Source organism: Pyxicephalus adspersus, chromosome 5 (genome assembly GCF_032062135.1).
Source record: "Pyxicephalus adspersus chromosome 5, UCB_Pads_2.0, whole genome shotgun sequence".
Lineage (NCBI taxonomy): Eukaryota > Metazoa > Chordata > Amphibia > Anura > Pyxicephalidae > Pyxicephalus > Pyxicephalus adspersus.
In genome coordinates, this window is record NC_092862.1 from 28,879,712 (window position 1) to 28,905,401 (window position 25,690).

The 25,690-nt window shown below is 38.3% G+C and overlaps 1 protein-coding gene across 1 annotated transcript in view; it reads left to right on the plus strand.

Annotated features, from left to right (window-relative positions):
• The window catches only part of TPD52 (tumor protein D52), a 107,598-nt gene that overhangs the window by 55,849 nt on the left and 26,059 nt on the right, over positions 1–25,690 (plus strand). The window contains exon 6 of the mRNA XM_072411014.1: positions 12,799–12,980. Within this exon, the coding sequence (XP_072267115.1) occupies positions 12,799–12,980 (182 nt within the window). The remainder of the gene's footprint in view (positions 1–12,798; positions 12,981–25,690) is intronic.

Below are 25,690 nucleotides of genomic sequence, written 5' to 3' on the forward strand. Positions count from 1 at the left end.
GAGAATTACTGGAACTGCACTGAAAGAAGTGTTGATGAGCACCACCCTCTGTTGGACACCTGGGGGAGCTGGTGAGCAGCACTGATTTATGGGAGTATTTTTAAGAGACCAAGTCACTAGAACATTGATTTTAGCAAATTCATCCCATAAGAATATATGTGATTTAATGTATTTCATGCATGTTATTTACATGTAAAAACCTCATTTGTGTGGACATCCAACAGAATAAAAGAACATTATTGTAAAGAAAAAAAAACTCTGCAAGTAACCGGTAAAATATTATTATTATTGTTATTATTAATAAACAGGATTTATATAGCGCTAACATATTACGCAGCGCTGTACAGTAAATAGGGGTTGCAAATGACAAATACAGACAGTGACACAGGAGGAGAGGACGCTGCCCCAAATAGCTTACAATCTGGGAGGTGGGGGAAGTAACACACAATCGGAGGGGGATATGTATTGGTGGGAAGTAGTGGTGGTTTCAAAAGACAGAAGAAGATGGGTATGCAAGTTTGAAAAAATGGGTTTTGAGTGCTCTTTTAAATGAGCAGAAAGTAGGAGCAAGCCGAATAGGACGGGAAAGACCATTCCAGAGAGTTGGGGCAGCTCTGGAAAAGTCTTGGAGCCGTGCATGTGATGAGGTTATGAGTGAGGAAGTCATTAGTAGGTCATTGGAGGAGCGGAGAGAGTGGCTGGGGGAGTATTTTTCTATCAGGTCAGAAAGGTAAGCAGAACAAGAAGTGTGGCGGGATTTGAAGGCAAAGCACAGGAGCTTGAATTTGATTCTAAGGTGAAATGGAAGCCAGTTTAGAGAACTGCAAAGAGATGCATACTTTTTTTATTTTCCTGCAATTTTTGGGTTGGTGTATTTTTTTTAAATTCACACCATGCACCTGAATTGGCCTTGGTATCAGCCTCTTGTATTATATAGCAGAGTGCTATACAGTGACCCCAGATTCTTGCTCACAGCACATGGATTGGATAAGGAAGAAGCAGTAATACACTATAAGTCACTAATTGTCACTTCTTTCTGCATGTTTCCAGACAACACACATGCACTGCTGCAGTTCCTGACTGGCTCTTGGTGCTGCTTCTCCACCTCCAATAATTCTTTGTCTAAATGCTGTTATATGTACAGGGTATGAAAAGCTGATATCAGCATAGACTCAGCAATACTGCTAGTTGTATGTCAATGTCTGATCATTGATGGGTACACAGCTTGTGTTTTATATATGCCTGGAATTCAGTTTTATGGTAGGTATGTATAACACAGCATGGACATCATTGTGAGCTTCTCAAACCTGTGCCCACTTCTAAAACTTTTGTTGGATGGGCACCTGATGTGGTGCAAAGAAATGATGAGGTGTAAAGAAAGGAAAAAACATCAACCATTACATTTTATTAAAGTCCAGGATCCAGACCTCTTTCACCTGTAGTGCCAATGAGCTGGAAACCCCCAATAAGGTCTTTAAGTGGTATTTATTGGCCATGGGGGCAGCCAGCATACTGGCACATTATGACACCCTTTCCCCCTCCAGAAATAATTGGTTTCTCACTTCCTGCATCCACACAGTCCATATTACTGCCATCTCTTCTCTACTTCTGGCTGTGGCATCTTCTTGCTTCACCCATTTTACAGGTGCCCGGGTAGTAGCCTGGTGGTATCCCAGGACCAGGATTTATTCCTGGCATATACAAGATACAGGGACTGTGCACCATACTGTACAAGTGCTTCAGTCATGTTACAGAGAATATAATGTTTGCTAACAGATAAATCTCTTCTAGCAAAAGACCTTACCTGCTGCCATATTTCACAGATATGGGCAGAGGGCACATTATAGAGGGAAGGGAACCCAGCTGGAGCTGCTGCAGAGTTCTATGGATCACCTATCACTTCTCTGCAGCTTTCCTATAAAAGTTGTGATTGGCTGCTATTAGTTACTGCAATGTTCCAGACTTGTTCAACTCTACCGGGGGGCATATTCTGCATGACTGTGTATACACCGAAACCTGCATGGTAGGTATGTCATATGATATCAATATCTGTTCCTGCAAAGATGAAAATGTATACTTACCTCTTCTGCTGACTACACCACTGACTCACTACAGTATTAATATGCAGAATAAGTCACTCCATCCACACCATAGCGGATCCGGGAGACAAGAAGGTCAATGGAAGACTCCCAGGTATGTTGGCCTTTACCTGGGGGTTAATCATGTAGACACATAGAGAATGGTTCACTAAAGGAATTTAGTCTGTTTACTTATGAAGATGATTTATCGCCTTGGAAAGAATAATTCACCTAGCTTAGTGAATGTGGTGATAGATCACCCAGCAGAGAACACCCAATTGTGTGCAAGGATCTCTAAAAAAAAATGATAGTTTCACATAATTGGATGGTTGAAGTCAGCAGGGCTTCATCTCATTTACTAAAAAAAGATGATCATTCAGTTTGCTATGTGAACAGCCCCTATTTCTTTAGTAAACCAACCCCGTGATCTTTACAGCAAGCATGCTGGGAATATAATATATAATAGCCTTGCATCTATTGTTCATTACACTTTGGGTGTCACATGGTGGCTTTCTTATTGACTCTCCATCCAGTTGAATTCAGTAATGGGAGGAAATAGCTGTAACGCAGTGTGCAGGAATATTTTACTCTTTATCAGATTTTCTTTTCACTACTTTGCTTCTACACTCATTTGTATTCACTTATCATCCTGATCACTAAAAGAATTAACTTGTTTAATTTTAGGTTTGGTTGGGATTTGAAGTGGAACTAAATGTAAATAATAAAACATTGTGAGCAGGCAGGTCCCCTGTTGTATCGCCTGTCACTTCTGCAGTAAGATAAACTTACCTGGATGATGTTTTTTATTTACACTCACCTGTCCTCAGTCCATCACAATCACCGCCATCTTTATCTGCACCTCTTCCGGGTGTTGTGTCTCTGGCCATCATGCTTGTCCATGCCGGGGTGACGTCACTTATTCTGTTCCAGGACTGTATGTGCAGCTTGGTGTATCTGGAAAAGAAGGTTACAGGCAGACACGCACGTTTTATTCCGGAAGGGACAACACCTGTCCCATAACAATCTCGCCTGCTCACAGTTTTGGAATGCAGGACTAGTTTTGCTTTAAAGCCATTGGATCAACAAACAGCCGTTAAATTATCATTTTTGGTCTGCAGATTTTCCCCAGAAAATGTGAGAATCCAGCTTGTCCGCCATTAAATAACTACTGATAATGTAACATTCGCATCATCCTGGAACTTTTCTTCTTTCTGGACAATCAAGCAATGCTGAAAATAGACATGGTGCATGGTTGGGAAAAGAGGTTTGGTAGAGATGAAGAAGATTAAATAATTGTACAATGAGATTGTGTTATGTATACCCAGATTCAGCATAACGTTCCCCAACAGATACCTTTCACTTGTAATTATATTATTATTATTATTATTAATATTAAACATGATTTATATAGCACCAACATATTACGCAGTGCTGTACATTAAATAGGGGTTGCAATTGACTGACAGATACAGACAGTGACACAAGAGGAGAGGACCCTGCCCTGAAGAGCTTACAATCTAAGAGCTAGGGAAGTAGCACACAATAGGGGGGGCTCATGGATTGTTGGGCGAGTAGTGAGAGTTTTAGGAGACAGAACAAGACGGCTAGGCAAGTTTGAAAAGATGAGTTTTATGAGCTTTTTCTAATGTGTAGGAAGAAGGATGAGAAAGATTCTAATAATAGTTCCTGGAAACCAGCAAAGATTGAAGTTCTGCATTCCAGTAATTTTATTGTGATTGTGATCAGTGTGTATAACCATGGAAGACATTTTGTAAAGAAATCCTCCAAAGTCTTCTTGGAAATCAGGGACAGAGGATAACCTCACTCAGCCTTATTCTTTCAAAAATCTTGCAGTTAGGCTAATTGTCTAGCGCCCAAAATTAACTTTTGACTGTGGTCAAGACATATGACTATGGTAGGGGCATTAGATTGTGAGCTTCTTTGAGGGACAGGTAGTGACATGACTTTGTACAGTGCTGCGTAATATGATGGCGCTATATAAATACTGTGTAATAATAATAATATTAATCATAATAATATTATTCATGTTCCCCTCCAGGTCATCCAGTACATATGATGAGCCACTCTTCCCAGTAGAGGCCGCTGTTGTGCTTTTCCTGTCTCTCTCTCCCCTCATGCCTGCTCTCTATGATATTTGGAGGTCACAACATTAGACGTATGACAGGCATGATGGCGGCGCCCTGTGTCAGACATGCCTGCCGGTGGCTGTGCAGGTTGCGGGCTCCGGTGCGGAGTTTGGGGCGTCCGTTCAGTACGGCAGTGACAGGAGAAGATGAGCCCGGGCAGAGTGCAGCTAATGAAGTGTCGGGGAGTCCCCTGGGGACAGCAGTGAAGGTGAGGCGGAGGCTCCTCGGTTATAGATCCGGGCACAGGAGACATTCTGTATATATAAGGGGAGAACCCTGCCCTGGAGAGTACAAAGCCTCTACTACTACAGAGCTCCACCGAGCTGTCATAGTAATGCTGAGATTTGTCTGGTTGCTAGGGGTTACTGCAATGAGTGAACCAAAGCTGCTGACATGCCCTGTGTGACTGACATGTACAGATAGCATGGCAGGCCTGAGTGAGGCTGAGCTCCAGGCAGATGATAATACAGCTCTTTAATTCATTATTATGTATCTTATGTATAAATTTAAGACATGTAAGTGCCAGAATCTGACATTGGTATCAGCAGATCAGACTGAGACAGAAAACCAGTCATGCTGACAGAAGGAGAGAGCTGAGAGATGAGCTCATCGGTTTCCTTTATAACAGCAGCGCCCCTTCTGGTGTGTGAGGGTATCTTGGGTTTAGCTAAGTATCTGAAGTGTCAGATCTAAGGTTGGAATGAGGTATTCCTGCATTGCTTTGGTGGCTGGCAGCTTTCACTGCCCTGCTGGCTCCTAAAGAATCAGGTGATTGGTGGGTGGTCTAAACAGCAGTCACCAACTGGTGGTCTACAGAACAATTTGGACATTATTTGCAATGTTTATGTTTTATAATAATAAAACAAAAAAGTTATTGTAATAAATTCTTATATTCTGAATGACAATTTTCACCTTTATATTGCACTGAATTCATGAACTGTAGAGTCCTCTACCTCCGATCATCCCCCAGCGAGTGCGCTGACGTTCCCTGGGAGTTGTTGGTACGTGCGAGGGAGCATGGCAGGAATTTCAAATTGTTTTGTATTGAATTCAATACAAAATAACTTTATTGAAGCCAATACAAAGTAATCATATATTTTATATATATATATATATATATATATATATATATATATTACAGGTTTCAGTTTTTTTGCACCCTTTTTTTTTTTTTAAAGTTTATTAATAAATGTATTAATTATTGGACATATTTAGGTGAGTTATGCCTAAGAATTACAGCCCTACGATGTAAAATAAATTTTCATGAAAGACAATGTACCGCTTTTATACTTATAAATCCGAACAGAAGTGAACCGCTTCAGTATTGTTTCCACCATTACAACAGTCACCCCACTCCAAGAATTTCGATTCTTATCCGATTGTTTTTTTTTTTTTGTTTATTTCTCAGATGCTCTTTTAGGTAATTATGACCTCAACTGTGTATTTTATTTAACTGGTATATTTTTTGGAAGCAAATAGTTTCACTTTGATAACTAATATTTCTTGTTTGGTCTTAGATTGGAATGAAATAGACTCATAATACGTGAGAAAAAGCAAACAAATATTTTGCATTTCTTTAGTAATACCAAAGATAATGCAACTAATGATAACAGTAACAATAGTAATACTTTACTCAACCCTGAGCTGATCAATGAATCAGAGACTCCACAGTCCTCGTCGGGCACCATTAGGAAGATCATCATTTTACAAATGTATTTATCTTTTTAACCTCCTGAGTGGTAAGCCCGAGTGTGACTCGGGGGCGAAAAAAAAAGCTGAAAGCGGTAACCTCGAGTCATACTTGGGCTAGTTAAAAAAAAAAAAAGTAAAAAATAAACACTTACCTGGTCCCATCTGCGTCCTCCAGTGTCCTGCCATCCTCTTGCTGCACCCTCTGCCTCGATTTGTCCCCCGGCAAGTGCGCTGACGTACCTGGGAGTTCCCAGGAATGTTGGTGCGCGTGGCCGTTGCTAGGGGCGCAGCGGGAATTTCAAAATATTTTGTATGGCATTCAATACAAAATACCTGTATTAAGTGCAATACACTGAACTTGAATGTCTAAAAATATTCTTTCATGAAAATTTACTTTACAGTATAATATAATAGTATAAGTAGGGTATGTTTATGGTGGTAATGTATCACAGTTGTGTTAGAAAGAACAGTAAAGTGCCTACCCTCATAATTAAATAGATTATAGAAACAGAGACAGAGATTTGAGCATGGTTTTTGGCACAAACAATGTATTCGTAAACATATATACAATATATATAATAAAGCTTATCAAAAAAAAAAGGGCCACTAAACAGACTAGTGGTCAGAAAAAATGATTGGAGCCTTATAACTGCTCAAAACAGTGCATAGTAATCAATGGTTGAATTGACCACAATATTTTCTTGGGGTTCACCATAGGCCAAAAATAGGCACTAGACATACAACAACTCCTCAGCATATAAATTGTTAACCATACAGAGTATTTAACCATCAAAACATGTTATTTAGTATACCCGACGCGTTTTGCCAAGTGTGGCTTCTTCAGGGGTGTTTTTGACAACATGCGTTGGTTACTTGCATGAGTTGTACCTAATCAATAAACATTTAACTTGAATCTTAGAATAACCAGTACAAGTATTATGTTGTAGATATAAATATTCTAAATTAATATGCTGTCTATAACAAGATAGTAAAAGTATAAAAAAAGTTTGAAACACAAAATCATGTCTAAGTTTATTATTAAATTTATTTAATTTATTATTTTGACATGTTGATGAGTTTCTGTTTCCAACTTTGTAATACTCATACTAAGATTATACTGTAAAATAAATTTTCATGAAAGACAATGTACCGCTTTTACACATGTAAATCCAAACAGAAATGAACTGCCCGGGAGGTTAAAAAATTTTAGATTAATGGACTGTAGGATTTGAAGTTATGAATTTAGTGGTCCGGGAGGTCCAAAAGGTTGGCAACCGCTGCTTTATCCGTCGATCCGTCATACTCTGGACTTTCTAACCTACAAATATTGACTTGAAGAATTGACATTAAACCCGAGCCTAGCCATGGCTTGCTGCTGGTCAGTGTGGCCAGAGATCAGAGTAATGGACCCAATAGAGACGTTCTGATCTGAGCTCAGCTACTGATCCTGAAGCCAAGATTTGTAAGGAATGCTATGTGCAGATTGCTGTAGGTGTCTACATTTACCGGCTTCTCACAGACATCACAGTTTAACAAGACAATTCTTTGTAAAAGAAATACAATCATAATGTAAGGATCCTAAATATACGTCCTGCTTACCTCCTATGGCTGGAGACATCCTTTGCCTGCTTTCATATGGTCTTCTCACCCTTAAATCCTAATAATTGAACCCCCCGTCCATCTAATAGGAGATTTTAGGTAAAAATGGCTGCTGAAGTTTTGCTCTGTTGATTCCCTTTCCTTACCCTGCCTATATATAGGGCAATGAAAGGGCAGCAGCACACTGATGTGGACTTCCCCCTGTGTTCATTTCCTTTGTAATAATGTTTGATTGATAACCACAGACTCATTTTTATCGGTGCCCATGAAAAAATTGTAAAATATTGTTTTGCTGCAACAATCATCTCAAGATATCATCAGTCTTCTTGGTTGACTGCCATTGGACCTCATTCGACCAGGAAGACTGAGCACACATTGTGACACTTAGAATGTTGGTCATTTTACAAATGAGTAATTAAATTGCCTGGTAATTATTTTATGTATGCTCAGTATTAGTTTTAAGGTTTCCCTTTCATTTACCTTTATTTATAGAGAAGGGTGTTGATGTGTTTTATATTTTGGTGTAGCTATCACACACAGCCACAAGGTGGCGATATTTCATTCAAATCAAGAGCCAAGTGTCTTGACATACAAAATTCCCATTTCCAATGCAATGAAAGAGAATGCATCTCAGGTTAGGATAGGCTACAGTTACTTTAAAGTTAATGGCTTCCAGCTGAATTTGGAGTGCTACAGATGTCTTCTTACCTTTAATGCATGATCACTTATTCGGCATATTATCATATTTTGTGTAGACATTTTTCTGATACAGAGAAAGATGTGCAATAAATACTGCGGCCTAATCATTCTGCTCTCTTGCTGGATATATTTTGTTGGCTTTGCTTTCTGATTGCCTATTGACTCCAGAACTAGCATTAAGGTCAACAGATTGCCCATTTATCAAGACAAGAAAATCTTTAAAGAAATTTACAATTCACTGTATAGTGTAAAAGAATGATATTTTGGTCGCTACCTTTAGCACTTTTTAATAAAAGCTGCATAACATCTTAAAAATAATTGGTTTAATAGTAGGCAATGTTACCCGATAAGTGTGTGGTTGTCGTGTATAGGTTCATTTATAAATTGGTTTTATCTCCTAGATTGTAAGCTCTTGGGGGCAGGGTCCTCTCCTCCTCCTGTGTCACTGTCTGTCATTTGCTACCCCTTATTAATGTACAGCGCTGCGTAATATGTTGGCACTATGTAAATACTGTTTAATATTAATAATTTTTTTATGACATCAGTTCATGATTAAACACACAGATCATAATCATACAGTCTTTCATCATCCATTTTATCCATCCCCTCATCGTTCGTCCTGTTTTGTCACATTACAACCAGCATTTAAAATGGAAATTTTTCTCATTTTCTACTTGGTTTTGTTATGGTATTTAATCTTTATTCCACTTCACCAACTTAGCCAATATTGTTAGGTCAATTACCTAATTTCCTGGACAAAAATCTATTTTAATTCCAGATTTAGGACATACAGGCTCTGTATGTCAACAAAAAATACATAATTGTACAAGAAATATATCATAGTATGTATTATTACAATTGGCTACCCCGTGTAACTTTTGTTTTGGGTTTTTGCTTCCACACACCCTCCTATTACATACTTTTAGAGCCAGAAAAAACTGTGCGTGCATGACTGAGCTGTCAAACTGATAGCTGATAGCAGACTACCCACTGGCAGATGGGACTGATGGGCGCAGGAAGTTGTAATTGCAACCAGTTGTGGAGCACGGGTGAAACTTGTCATCTTTGCATCAGTGGTGAAAAATGGTAGGCGGGGGGAGTGTTGGGGTGACCAGCAGGGAAAGTAGAGGTGCAGGGTTAAGCATTAATGGAGTAAGGAGTGCAGAGTTGAACAGTAATAGAGGACAGTGTTTTCCCCGGCCCCTTTTAGCTGGGCGCAGCACTCGGCTGTTTCCGGGTAGTTACTGATGAGTTGGGTCATGAGACGGCTGCATCCACCTAACATTTCTTCCCATCCTGCTTAAAAAAATTTCTGGGGAGAAAGTGGTGCGTAGGAGTTTAATGGTGGACAAGAGCTGCAGATGTTAGTGGTGGACTCCTTATGGGTATAATAGATGCATTTCAGATTTTAAGAATGTTTGAGACTTTTGTTGACTAATACGTATTTGTACGTAATTGTGGATTCAAGGACTGTTGAACTTATTTGGTGTATGCTCCAGTTCTTATGTACCAGTTCTCATTTAAGACCCTGATAGTCAATGAAGTATGACCGAATATTTACAAGGGGGGCACATACTGTGCTCCCCTTTAAGCATTCAGAGGCAGGGGTGTGGAGTCGGAGCTGGCAAAAAATGTACTGACTCCTACTAAATGTAAACTGTTGTGAAGACAAAGTATATAAAAATGTCTCGTATCAAAGATGACAGTCATGATGAAGTAGATCACTGCTGTATTAATGAAGCCCATTGTCGAGTTGTCATTAGTATGACGCTGAGCTATTCTGCAGCCTAACATTTTATATACCGGTATCTTTGTAATCTAGGTAAAAATTGGCTCATGAAAAATATTCAATAGACAGGATTATGAAAATTTTGCTTAGTGATAATATAATTTAGAGTTATACAGTAGGATTGTATCCTATATATACAGTTAGGTCCATAAATATTTGGACAGACAACTTTTTTCTAATTTTGGTTCTGTACATTACCACGAATAATTGGATGGGTTGAACAAAAAGATTGCATAAAAATTGAGGCACAATATATATATATATATATATATATATATATATATATATATATATATATATATATTATATATGTTGTCAAATAACAGAGGTGTTGTTTATCACCCCATAATGGCTTCACACACCTGTCTGCACTTAATTATTTTAATTTACCAACTATTCTACAGCTATATGCTACTTAATTAACATTTATGCTGTTTTAGGATTTGCAATTGTGTTTTTTAGGTTATGTAGGATAATCGATGGTTTTAAAGCAGCATATGATGAAGTGTATAATTTTGCACAAGTGAACTTAGTTTACGTACTTTAAGTATTTTAAAATGTAGAACCTCTTGATAAAAACAATAAATAAATTTAGTTAAATTAAAGTTAAATTAAGTTTTCATTTTCGTGTTTAGTTTTACAATTTAGACATACACTTTACTGGTTTACAGGCTGGTCAGTAGAGTGGAATGTCAGCTTCCTGGCCAGGAATTTTTGTTCCCAGAAGCAGACCCCGTCTTCATATAGCTTTATGTTGGCTGAGCTTCGGCAGTAATGAAATGGCTGTGTATGTTGTGTTTCAATTAATATGGAACATTAGCACACATCAACATATTTAAGTTAGAGGAGTCGAAGCCGGTGGTACCATAAAATGAGTCCGAGTCGAAGGGTTTTTCCTCCGACTCCACAGCCCTGCTCAGGACTTCCTTTCAGGTGAGCTTTTTCTTTGACAGGATAATTGGAAATATATTCCAATTTAGTTAAATTTGTATTTATTAAAAGAAACAAATATGTTAACGGTTTCTGTGATATAATATTATTTAGCGGATTTGTATTTTGTCATTTTATGGCTTTGCCGACATTTCAGTGAAAATCCCCTCCTAGGTCCTAGTACAGTAACAAAGTTCTTTAGGTCCTCGGATAGAAAAGTTTGTGAATCCCTGACCTAGATCGTGATGGGAGCTCTAATTAGACAAGCTTCCATTTCTTCTCTTTACAGATTTTCATGTTTTGAGTGGAGTAGATCCTAAATTTATGATTGATATGAAGAAAGAACTTTTGTTATCAGCATGGACATTGCACTGCAGACTCTTAGAAGGAAATGGGTGTCCTCCGTTCTTTATTTTTTTTGGACTGCACTCTCTTGAGCCGAGATCAGCATTCACAGTGCTAATGAGGGGTTATGTGAGATTGCATGGTGACAGAATATCTGCTTCTAATGGCCTTTACTTCAGTCTCCATGGTGATTTGATTTCTCATTGCCCTGATACCTGTGCATTTTTCTGAAAGGAACAAGTTCCACTTCCTCTTTGGAGATGTTCATATTTGACGAGTGTCATAGAGTGTGTGATATGGATGTTTTCCTCCGCTTCTTCTCTATGTACTAGGTCTTATTAGTTAGTTTTTTAAGGGCAGAAATTCTTAAAAGCGCTAAAACTTTCTTTTTTAGAGTGCTAAAATCCACTCTGATCTTCAAGAGCCATTTCCTGCTCGTGGCTATAATTTTCCCTAAAACCGAAAAAAGGCTTATAGACAAAACACTAATATGCTGTAAGCATTGCTATTTTATGTTGGTGAAGTTTGACAAAAAATGCTGATGATCACACAGCAGATTTCTGTCTGTAATCTGTATTTTAGACAATGTTGAAGTCAGCTGGTGGCATATTCAGAAGTTATGGCTGTGAGTTGAGTTCCTGGGATCTGAGTTTAAACTTTAAAAAAAACTTATCAGCAGCTTTAAATCTGAGCTTCCTCTGCCCCTACCCTTCTTTTAACTAATTAAGGACAAATAAAGGGGGAAAAATGCCTAAATGCCACTTGCTTTCATCTTAATATTCAGCCATGTGACGTTCTTTTTCTGCTCATGTACAGGAGGTGGGGTCTGATGTCTGTCACTACCTGCCTGAGGTAATTTCGATTGGTTGCCCTGCACTGGGGTCCTCTCGGAATACAAAAAAGGACTCTTCTGCGCATTTCCAAGATGCCTGGGCATGCGCAGAAGGAGCAGCCAAGATTGTCCCAGGAGGCTCTGCGCTCCGATTAGTTCTTGATCAAGAATTAAGAAGGTGGTGCTGCACCCTTTTTTTTTTCTTTAACACAAGGAAAAATTTTACCCTAAATAAAAGGGTTGTCTACCCTTCAATGTAAAAACAATTCTGAGCAAAGGTATGCTTTAATTTCACTGACATCTGAACTGAGCACCACAGAACCTCCATCTCTATACTAAGAGCACTTTAGTGACCAAAAGAAGGAATTCCTATTATACAACTGAATAGATGATTAAGAGTTTCACTAAAAAAGAAAAAAAAAAGTTTGGTAGCCAATTCTAGAAAATGTAGTATAATGTCTTGTTCACATGGGCTATGATTACAAAATATATTTTTCATACAACTTAAACCTATAGCATTCTGAATGTGTTGAAAGGAATTTCCTGAAAAAATTTTGAAAAGCATTTTGAGAGTTTCAATATTACAACTCAGAACACTTTTTTTTTCTTTGACCTTAGGAATGACACTTTAACTTGATGACCATTTCCTGTAAAATGTGTAATTTTTTTGTCATTTTGTATTTGCAGACGGCCCCCAAGGAGAAGGAAACCTTTGCCTCTTTACTTCGGCATTCCTCACTTATTCAGATGGGTCCAGTAAAGGACAAGATAGTTGTTGGAACGATTTTCCTTGCCGTCGATGATGACCTGTACATTGATTTTGGGGGCAAATTTCACTGTGTGTGCAAGAGGCCTGAGCAAGATGGGGAGTAAGTACAGATGGGGATATTGAAGCTACATTCTGCACCTTTTTTTACTTCTGCCCTATGAAATCTACTTGGAATTTATTTCATCCCATTTTTTGGGTTTAATTTTAATGAAAAGTTTTTCCCTTCTAGTTTGAGCAAGCAATCTAGTAAATGTTGGGAGTCCACAGTGATCAGTGCAGGATGTTAAGATTGGCAGTGACTCCATGCGTTTCGTAATGAACTTGTGTGATCATGCTTTATTGCCACATAACTATTTGTATTACTATAAAGTATATGTACTATTAGAACTATTGAGGAACGTTTTTCTTCAGGTGATTGCCTACTCTTTTAAGGGCCAAATGTTGACAGGCTCATATGTTACTAATGACAATTATTTTAGTTTTATTGCATATATTTACAAATACATGTAAAACCACACTGCTCCATCTAGGCACCTTTAAAATTTGGCCTGGTCTCTTAATTTAATCCTAATCCCAACAATGTGATTTATAGGGCAATACAGCAGAAAAACCTGAAGCCCAACATTACTATAGGCAGAAGAAGACTCCCTGTGTGTGCCTTTGTGGCTCTAGCATAATGCAGTAGGTTTCATGTTTTATTTCAGAGGCTTCCTTTTCTGTTTTTAATCACAACTAGATGAGGTGTGTCAGGACATTTATGCAAATCTTGTGCTCTATTTCTCTTTAGGGTCCTGAGCCCTCATTTGTAATATCCAATATTTACCTACGCATACTGCTCACATATGATATACCTGTTATTCTTGCCTTGCAAAAAAAAACCTAAAAATCTAAAGGTTTTGGGTTTCACATGGAAAATATGCTTTTCACTTATTAAAAAGTATTGCTATAAAAAAGGTCAACATTTTTGTTTTTTTTATTTCACAGTTGGATGAGGAAATTTCAAATGGGATCCTACTAGTACCTGTAAATAATAATAAAAACCCTAAAAACTGTTTTACCATAGAAAGCAGAAAATGTTGAGTATAACCAACAGTGGGGCCTTAATGAATGGGAGTCTTGACTTTCATTGAGCTAGCAATGGAAAAAAGGTGTGGCTTTTCTATGTGCAAACATTGTTTGGGATATTGCTGGAGGTATTTTTTTTTTTTTTTTTATGTGAGGGTACATTTTAAGTAAATCACCTCTATTGATGTGCAGTCACCATCCTAGGGCACCCTCTTGTGAGTCCTATTTTTGTACAAGTTATCCCAATATGTGTCCATGGAGATAGATGGGTGAAGCTCAACTTGGGCAGCTCTAGTAGAAGCTTATAAGGAAGAAAACAATATCATTTTTTCATCTGTCCAGTTTCAAAAGGTACCTTGTGGACATGAAATTGTCGCCATTTTCATTTTATGTATATGGGTACCTTTTAGTTTGGAAGCAGCACAGTGCCTACTCTGTGGGATCACTTTACTGAATTGCTTGTGTAATACACGGGCTGTCTGCACTTGTTCTCAGAGGAGCCTTCCCTGCACGTCTTGTCTCTGCCACCTGAACCCTGATCTCTACAGACAGTGCCAAAGGATTAGTTCTGTCAAGTGTCTGACACGGAAAGCGCCAGCCAGCCGTGCAATCTGAGACATTGATATTTACCTTTCATGTCACTATGGTTCCTGTGGGTTTTTTATATTTATGTACACAAGGAAATCTAATGCAATCGTGTCCTTTATAAGAACAAATTTCTACTTGCAGATGTGCAATTAATAAATTAAATTGCAGTTGTACACTTCAGTCTAACATTAGTGCGCTAAACCTAAAAATTGAAACATACCTGGTTTAATGTATCGCTTTTGATGACGTTGTAGCAAATAAAACATTTTAGATCGGTAATTTCCCTAATGATTGCTCAAGATATATTTGAACCTCTACTGGCCTTACTCTTTGACTCCAGTTGATCTTGTTCCGTGTAATGACCCATATGAAGTGGTTTTTATTGTGTTCTTTAATTTTGTTTATTTATTTATTTTTTTTTCAATGCTTCCCTTAAAGCAGGACAAATGTGAGCACATATAGATCAGCTTCAGGGATAATGTGCTAGTCAATGAATTCTAAATGACCCTAAATGTGTGTCAAGCTAATGCCATTGACACAAGCCCAAAGCCTCTCAACACAGACACTTATGCTCTTCTAAACTATTTCTCATCCTCTTATGAGTGTGTCCGGGTACCTTAAAATGCACAGTTGCTCCTTTAGCAAGAATGTAATGGTGTTTGCCTAGAAGTTGGCAAAAATACATTGACAAGTCTTGTCAGATTTTTGATTAACATTAACTCTGCACAAGAATCAAACTGGTCAAATGTTTATAACATTTGATCTTATGATCACTTGGTTATGCAAAGGTAACAAATGTAATTTCCTTTTTGAATTTCAGATATTTTGGCTAGTGAAACAGCTTGCATGTATGCAATTCAACTTTGTCTTGAAGGCTCTGATTAGTTGTAGTGGAATAGGAGGCTGCTGTTTTTTTTTTTTTTTTTTTTTTTTTTTTTTTTTTTTGTATTGAAAGGACTGGACTAAAGCAAATTTTACAAAATAGTGCAAACAGGGAAGCATACAAGATTTCTTCAATATCATAATACAAATAACAATATGTACAAAATTTCCAGTGAGAATATACTATTAATATAAAAATTCTTTTTTATTTATATTTAAGTGCAACACCAAAAAAAGGGTGAAGCACCCCCCCTTTTTTGTCTTGATAGGACTTAAGGCAGAGAGGGAGCGGACGAAGGCTCTTGGCTTCTCCTTCTGCACAGTAAGAGCCCCTTCTTTAGCCAGGCCGAAGGATACCTGGACTACGCAAGACTCAAACGAAGAAACCTCCCAATGGATCAACGGATCTGCGGAATCAAAGGTAAGTGTATTTTTTTTATTTTGCGTTTAGTTCCACTTTTATTTTAACCATTCCCAATAATTTATCGGTATTCATGAGGCGATCTTAACATTATCCAATAGTACCAATGGTTCCCAAACTTATCTGACGACCCTCTTGGGGTCATAGTGAGGTGTTCGTGACCTTTAACTTAATTCAGGAAAATCACAGGTTGCGGCTGTATTCAGAGCTATAAGATACATGCTCTAACTGCATCTACCATTCTGTTAGAGCATTTTATAGGGTACTTCTGTTTGGGGAAGTCTGAGTGTTGCTGAAGGTAGAATGCAGGCTCATACGGTACCTGGAGATGTGTACATTTCTTATTAATATGATGTACTTGCTGTCAAAATGGCTTAATTTTAAGACGATCCCATAAAATATGAAGTCGTGAGTCTAGCTTAGTGCCACATTGCCTGCATCTGTCGGTAACCTCTGGATATATACCATGGAGGAGTGGTGGGGCCATCCTGGAAGGAGTGTAAATCCCAGTTGCTGATAAGTGGTACTTTGTGTGAAGATATGTGGGCAAGGAAAAGGCTTCTGGTTTTAATGTTTGGCTGATCAGTGTACTTTACAATGAAGAAAAGGTTCACTTAAACCTGGGTTTGGTTGTGAGGTTAAGAGGGCACACATACACGCCACAGCCAAGACGTGTTACCAACAACAGTTTGACAAATGCATGCAGGAAAGTTCTTTTTGTACTGCACACTGTCGCTCTATCCACGCTAAATGAATAGCAAATCTTTCAGCGCTGTGCTGTACAGTTAATATTGACAGCGGTTAATAAATCTTTGGCTCTAGGTGCCCAGTGTTTGAGTCAGAGCTACCTATGTTAGTTAGCACATACTGCAGCTGCTGCACGTCTCCAGCAAGTCCTATGGCACTTTTCCTTCTCACCCTTTGTATTGTGTGCCAAGGTACAAAGCAGCCGTTCTGCAACAGGCAGCGCTGTAATCCTCAGGAGACTTGTTTGTTGTGAAACCCGTGACACTGATTCTTCAAGTTAATTTTGCCTGAGAGGTTGCTGACAGCAGCCTGAACCCTGACTGATTCTTTCCCGAGTTTCCTAACAGAATACAACATGTTCCTGATTGGATCCTCTGTCACCTGCTTGTTTTCTGTTTTATTTACAGGGTTTCAACTTTGGCTGCCCTGTCTCAAATAGTTTTCTCACATGTGCATGATAAAGGATTGCTGTATGACAAGCAGCACATTTTTACAATGTTTCATGGCGTTTATCTACAGCATATTATAGGATTCATAGATCAATCTTGTGTTTTGCAGGACAAAGCTGCAGCGATATTTTATGCCCCCTGCCAGTTGCACATACTAGTATTTCCTTCACTTCCGTGTGACATTGATAGGTCAATCACCAAGCACCAGCTCCATAAGTATGGGGAATGAGAGTGAGTTGTATTGTATTGTATTGTATTGTACTGGGTATTGTCTTGCTTTTAGAAACAGAAGAGCGAAGGAAAGAATGTAAAGAATAAAGGCTTTAAAGGGAACCTGTTGCTTTTAAGATTGAGCTGGATTGGAATTACTTTTTTACATTGTGACATTTGAGGTGTACATATGTCAGCACACTATTTTAAGTAGAAAAAAACAATAATAAATGGATTAGCTTATTGAAAGATAAATCAAGTTGGCTTTTGGTACAATACTTCCTTTCTTCTTTTCGCCTTCATGTTCCCTGTCTTTTGGTCAGCATTACTTAAGCCTTCTTCTTCTGAGCCCAGGCTGTCCTAGGTCACAGGACAGTGAACCAGAAGTAGAGGAGTAGTGAGCTCATCTTTCTGTTACTTCCTCCTCTGCATGCTTCTCATTGGTTTTCCTGAACTGATTGGCCCCTTTTGCTTGACCTCTTACACTACAACACTGCCTAAGAGGCAATATAATAGAGTGATACCAGATCAAATTCAGGTGCTTGCTTATACTGAACATTTAAAGCAGAGCTTTTAGTCTAAGGCAAGGTCCACTTGTAATTTCCAGGACCCTTACTTTAGTAAAAATTACTATCACTTAATATTTTAAAAGGTACACACAGAAAGATTTATTCTTCCCTAGCCAACTCCTTACTCCTCATTGGGTGTTACACCACCTACTTTCTGGCAATTATCCTGAAGAATGCAAATTCCATAGCAAAATTGCAAATTGTCTTTGATTTGGTTGGCTTTATTCTTGTGGGTAGGACTGTGATGTCAAATCCAACTTTTGTCCTATATACAGGGTAGATAACAGTTCTGACACCTTTACCACCTGTTGTCCACCAGCAAAACATTTTTGGCACCTTGCTTGGTCTGTCCAGCACAGGTATAACCTTTACTCAAAGGGAGAGAAATCAGAGCTGCCATTATTGATCTCAAATTCTGTATTTCCAAATACTGTTTTTGCAACTAGAGTATTCAATACACATGAGAATTGAGGGTCCGGCTCAGCCTTCCACCCTCCAACTGAAACTAAAACATGGCTTGGTTACCCTTTAACAATTACACCAAATCTAAGAGCAGTAGGGCTTTGAAGCAACCCCTAGTCAAATAGCCCCAGGGTACCTTTTGTTTTACATAATGATAACCTCTAATGCCTGATTTAATATTTAAACTTGGATTTTTTTCTATGTATCACTTGCGCCTCTTAAAAGCAGCGAGCAGCAGATTTTTGTCTCCTTCCATTTCATTGAAGACACTACTGAAGAGCCAGCCTGGTATAATTCTCCAATCTGTTTCTGGATTCAGTTTACAGAAGATTGAGGTTAGGGAATATTGTTTTTAGCGTGCAGTATTTTGTACTTTATAATTCACGCTGCCTTTTGTGGATGTGGATGGTGCCACTGTGTCTGCCACGCCACTTTTTCTGTAGAAGTTTTCATGATTGCTTTCAGAGAATGGGTTAACCCTTTCTGTCATGCGGTGGTTCCTCTTGGACTTCTACGGACTGTCTGGTATTGCCGTCTGTAACCACATGTTACAATTAAAATTGATGGATGGTTATTGGTTTGGAATATAAAATGAGGGCTCCCTATGGCGTTATCGCATAACATGGGTCACACAGTGTAAAACCTTTTTCTGTTGGCAATAATATATGGACTTTAAATCCTGTGTTTGATTTTAGTAATTATATTGCCATGAAATACAGTACAAAATAGTTGTTTGCCTTTTCATGTTGACAAGTAATATTCGTAAATCTGTTTGTGATAATTCTGCAATCACATTTGTGTGCTGGGATGCCGAAGTGCTGTAATCCATATTCTATTATTTAGTATTAAAATTAGGTGCATTGTATAAACAGTTATCATAACATCAAGACACTATGTAGAAATGTGTTCTTTCCTGATTTATTTTTCTTTTTGATTCTACCTTTTAATAAAATATTCTTGCAGTTTTACTTTTTAACACATTTACCCATAAATACAAAACATTTAGTGTCGATCGGCATTAGAGAGATTTTTCTTTGCTTTCTGTTCTGCTGACAAAGTTTTATCACACAGCAAATGAAAATAACTCTACTCTTCATAGAAATGTTTTTTTCTCTCTTTAGGAAAGTATGAGATAGCTAGAGTCCCTTTGTTTTTGACTTAAAATAACTTTTAATGGTTACATGTGAATATAAGTCAACCTTACACAAAATCATCCAAAGATTATAATATAATTACAGGACCAGTAGCAGCAAGTTGTTTACCCCATAGACAGTACAACAGCTGTCAAGCATGCAATATATATGGTGATTTCCAGTCCCTGACTCATGTGGTATATTAGTATCAAGTGTTATACCTTACAGCAACTAGATACAGAGGTAATCATTGATCATACATTTCATAATCTAGGCAATAAAGGAGAAGCTATATCCCTCATTTCAGCAGGGTACACAGTGTTGCAGGTTGCATGTCAAGCAAATTGTCCAGTTGAGCTTTTAGCAAAATTTCCCAGTTGCCATTTTGACATATCAACAAAGATTCGTAAAGCTTCTGGAAATATAAATTGCCAATTATCCTAATGCAAAATTAATGTTTTTATTCTTTACTATGGAGTTGCTTTGAATTTGAATTTATTATCACCTTTTTTAGCTATACTTCTGTATAAAATATAAATTGCATTTAGTTTTTGCTTTTGAAAGGTATTGAACTTAATGACCAAGTAGTATCTACATGATTGTTTTAGCCTAAGTTAAAGCATAACTAAACTGAGAAATAAAAAAAATCATACTTACCTTTTAATTCCGGAGATCCCTCACGCTGGGTAAGTTCTCAATCTGGTACCGCGTCGTCCTCTAATTCTTCATCCAATCTCGCACTGCACAGGCACAAGATTGGGTGACTTAGCCCGCTGTAAAAGGGGAAATGCATGAGATCCGCATCTCTTTTCCCTCAGTAAAGGAAAATGCCTCTTCTGCGCATGCCCAAGATTGGGCATGCATAAAAGGATCAGCCAAGAGCCTCCTGGAATGCGTACATAGGACGTAGGCTCTGCGCTCCCATTCCATCTTATAGTTGTTGTTTTTTTTTTTTTTTATTTATAAGGGTTGTCTACCCTGCTGTGTAAAGTAAACATTTGTGTTTAGGTCTGCTTTAAATATTTTGTATGCCTGTCAAGAAGTTCAGTGTTTTCAGTCACAGAAGGTATAGAAATACTTTGACTTCTAATCTAACGTTAAAAAGAAAAAAACAGAAAAGCTCTTGGTGTTCAGTCTTTGTATTCAGGGTTTGCACACCTGTGTGGAACATTGGCTGAATTTCTTCTATTATGTATTACATGTTGAAATGAGAATGCCATAGTGGAAGGTTTCTTAACAGTGTGTTTTTCACACTTGTATTATACTGTATATCTTCTGCTGGCCAGCCAGCTTAATATCTCTGTGCATTTATTTTTGTGGCTTGACCAGATCAATAAATCCCCAATGATCATTTTTTTGCTCTCAGGTCAGTTACCCTGACACCAATGATCTTTAGGCGATCTGTAAGTCTGCAAGTAAGTAGAAGGGATTTCTTCCTACTGACCACCATGCTAAAATACTGTGAGCGGTGGATACAAGATTGGGGAATACATTTTTTGTTCAGTTAGATCTTACACTTGTTTTTTACTAATTTTTGGGTGGTGAATCCAGAAATGACCCCAGTTTTTGCTGTCACATCCAATTTTTACGATACAGGGTACCCTCCATTTTTGTCAAAAAACATACAAGTTTTACATATAATGAAATAACTTGACTGTACTGTTTATTTAAATTTTTGTTACTCCAACATTTTTTTTACATTAAAACATTTGAAAATGAATTGGGAAAGCAGTTAAGGTAAAAATTTATGCTTATAGCTTTTCCCGGAGTGTTCAGTGTTGGGACAATCCCGCTGGATGCTCCAACAATAGTTAGTCATCATATGTACATCCCATCTACCCTGATACTGTCCTTCCATGACCTTCAAATTTTTGTGAAAATGTGTTCAAAGTTGTTCCCCAGTGTATTAATTATAGCAGGGGTTGGGAAAGGCTGCTCTGAATGATGCAAGTAATTCTTAGGGCATCAATCTAAATATATGGCACCTAAATGTTCCAATATATGTCAATACTTTTTTCATATATAATAGTAGGCTGGAGAAAGGTAATCAGTTCACTGATTACGCACTGAATGCTGTTCAGTAATGTAGGAATTTTCTTCTAGATATACTTTTACAGCAAACCACATTGATTGTGAATTCACATTGGTATTGTTTGCTTTCCTCAGATGATTCCACCCAATCTGTGGCTGTCTTAAAGAGTCTGCTTTTGGCATTTTGATCATTTTTCTAAGGTTACCATTAAACTATTTTAAAACATTTGGTTATATTTTTGATAAATTTAGTTGGTTACCTATATTCATATTGAATATTATATCTTTTCATATTTGCAGTCAAGTTCATGGTTTTATTTCTGAGATTAATTTGTATTGGATATTTTTTTTCTTCATAAGCACATTGACAAAACATCACAAGTGATTCCCTATCATAAAGACAGAATGAGTTATATGGGAAAATTACAATCAAATAAAGTTTCAGATGTGTGTGGTCAGGGTTTCAGAGATTACTGGGAAATTCTGAAGTGATTTATGTCTTGATAAAAGGACGGTTGAAGGATTTGCTGTATCCCTGTGAGAGTGATGTGTCTCACTTCCTTCATCCCTATTTCCCTGTGATTTATTTGCTTAAACGACCGCCAGTAAACTTTTACCATTAACTTTAAGCTTTGGACTGAGCCGTTCTTTTCAACCAATGCCCATGACACACAGTACAGGAGCGAAGAGGAGTCATTCTTCCGCCTGCACTTCCCTGGCTCTCTTGCCCCCATTGAGCTGGAAACAGTGACGGAGGACAAAAGCTGTATACACTGTACAAACAGGGCAGCAAAGCGGCAGTACACTGACTCATTCTTCGCTCTGTGTGAGAACTGAGGGGGACTCTATTCACTTTCTTTGTGCTGGTGTCTGTCAACAGCACTGTTTGAGGCGAGGCCCATTGTGCCGGCCAGTGTTTCTTATTGACCTAAGTCTGTGCCTGCAATGTTCCCAGGGTCGAAGTTAGGAGCAAGGGAATGCGTGCAGGGGGAGAGGGGATGGAAGAGGCCGCAGTGATCATTATAATACTTAATATATTGTCATCCTATTCTAGCTAAACTGGTATTCACAGTACAGCAAACAGCGATCTAGTCACAGCTGCACTCATTGACACCAGATCGGACTTGAAAGAGCAAAGCATCTTGAGACCGGCAATGTGAATAGCACTGCCTGCACAAGAGCTTAAAGGTGCCATTCCAAATAAGTTTTTCTGGTTGTTTTAAAGGAAAACGTAGCTGAAATATGGTAGTCGTTATTGACTTTCTTTCAAGGTGCAAACTTTGGAATTTTAAGTTTTTGTCAATGTTTGCTATTTGATGATTTGCTGGAAAGGGACATGTAAGTTTGGAAGTTCTATCTTCAACAGCTGAATTGGTCATTGAGGAAGACATACACTGATCCTGTTCCTTTTAAAAAGCAAAAAGCTGTAGTAGCAATGTAATATTGCTTTAACAGGTTCTCTGTGTTTAATGCCTTAGCAAAATTTGGGCGAGTGCCACAGGTTGTTTCTGAATGGCTTCATTCAAATAACAAGGAGATTGTTTGGTGTGCATAAAGAGCTACAGCATGTATAAATATAATATGCATAAAGTATTATGCCGATTATTCCAATATTTTAAATGTCAAAACATAGCCTTTCTACAGTTTAAATGATGTTCACCTGTGCATAGGCTATTGACACTTGAACATAAATGAATATTTAATTAATAAAAAAAGAAAAGAGTGAATGTCACAATGAAACGCCGTAAAAGAGGAGAAACTAATGTTGGGCTGTAGACCTTTTCAAGTAATTATCAAGTAATCAATCTTTATAAATCAGGTACTACCTATGCACTGATTAGCCAAAGCATTAAAACCACTTGCCTAGAACAGTATAGGTCCCCCTTGGGCTTTCAAAATGGCTCCAACCCATCAAGACATGAACTCTACAAAACCTTTAATAGGTGTTCTGTTGTATCTGACCCTAAGAAGTTAGTAGTCACATTGGACTGCCTTTTTCCCATAGTACATCTGCTGCCATCTCCTATTCAGATAAGCTTTACCCATGAACTTGGTCATCTACATAATCTAATAGCAAACTTGATCTATCATACAAAGCCACCACTTCCCATTGGTTCATAGGTAATTTTGAATGCTTTCATACCCATTGTGGGCCTTTTAGAAGTGGATTTGGGTCATATTGGCCTTCCCTCATTCAGATAAGCAAAACACATGAACCTGGCCATCTACATAATCTAATAGATAAAAATAAGAAAACCAGGCCACCTCGTCCTTTGCTTCATAGTTAATTTCAGATGCTAACATTGTGCATTGGGCCATTTAGGCAGGGAATGGGTCAGCATTGGTACTCCGACTGGTCTATGTGCCAAACAACACCTTTCATGGCCAGCATTGTTTTTCAGCAACTGGTGCTACAGTAGCTCTTTTGTGGAATCAGGCTAGCCTTCCCCTATGCATATCATTTGGTATGCCCATGACCCTTTTGCTGGTTCATTGGTTATTCTTCCTGGGATCACACTTGGTAGGTACTAACCATGGAATTCCAAGAGATCCCCACAAGATCTGCAATTTTGAAAATGCTGTGACCCAAGTCATCAATTTGGCTTTTCTCATTTTCACTCTTTCACGTTTCTTACACCTACCTGTTTTTCCTGCTTCCAACATGTCACCTTCAAGAACTGACCACATGCTGTCTAATATATCCCACCCTTAACTATAAATGCAATGAGAGTGTATGTGCTTTACCTGTCTGTGGTTTTAATGTTTTACCTGTTCGGTGTATCATGTGGTAGACAGAAATCGGATACATCAAATCATCATGGCTGTGTTGGAAAATGATTTGACATATTTAATGTGCACCATTGCAGAGTGTGAAATACTGGTACAGAATTATTAGCATTCAGAAGAACATCTGTGCAAGTTGTTAACCAGCGAACTTTATAATTGGGATTTCATTTTACAGAGCTTTATAGTACACCCACCAATGTTTTAAATTGTCCCTTGCGTATGTGTATATTAGTCTGAATGTTGAGGCGGAGGGTTTTGTTCATCAAACCCAAATATCGCCGCTCCCCCGGCATGGAATGTGGCGGCTGTTTGCTCCACATATTTCCTTTCTGTCATTGAATGAAAAAACCCACTAAACAAAATGACATGTTTTGGTGCACAAGCAGATGTTTGGGCTGGCAGTTGGAAAATTAGTAGGACTTCCCTCTTAATTACCCTTTCAAAGGATACATTTTACATGTAGTAATTACAAATAACGAGGAAGAAAAGAGCGCCTGAGCCATATTGTTCACAGAAATCCAGTATAAGCCATGGTTTGGCAGACCAGATAACTCCAATGGCATTCCATGCAAAGACTTTGTAGCTGCAATTCCTGTTTGTCACACCCTTAAACGATTAGGGGCTTTGTAGGGTTAAAATGGAACTCTGATTTAGGGTTGAAGGTAAGATTTGCATTATGTTTTTTCTGTTGTCTTTTAGACCAGAAGTGAAGAGAAATTTCCCCCAGGGGCATAAATGGCAATTAAAATTTGACTGGCATGATACTTTCAGCCCAAAACAAACAACTACAACAGTTTTTTGAAATTGCTTCCTTAAAGCTGACCTAAAGATCCATTTTTAAAAATCCTCAGTCAGGTCATAATGTAAAAAGGGACAGGGGATATCCCTTTTGCTATAATCTCTGCTGCCTGTCTGATCGCTCCTGGTATCTGTCAAAAAAGCTGAGCTGTGCATGTGTAGCTTCAGCTTTGGTTGCCAGTATGTTCTGCAATTCTGGTTTCCCTTGCGCATTGCAGGAATGAAGGAACTCCTGCACAGGAGCTATGCACAGGAGCTATGTCATCCTTACCAAGCCAATCAAGATGGCTGAAAATCATCTCTGGGTAATGGTGAAAGAGGAAGATGGCAGCTCCCAGTTGGAGAACGAACAGGTGAGTTTGAAGGGTGTAGTTCTGCTTTAAAGTATGGAGGCTACAATTCTATCCTCCCTCTGTCTTGGCTAGTTTACTGGCTGTGTGTAACTTAGGTTAAAAAGTACAGTGTTCTCCCTAGCTCTTTTAGATGGGTGCACCACCCAGCACCTTTCAATAACCACTCATGAACAAAGTTGGGTCACAGTACTTGGACCCACCTACAGCTTCTTCCCGCCCAGCTGTCTGGAAGGAATATTGAAGCATGATATAAGAATATCTATACTTGTGGGCTAGTGACTCCACATTTCTGCCAAAACGTGGGCGGGATGGTCT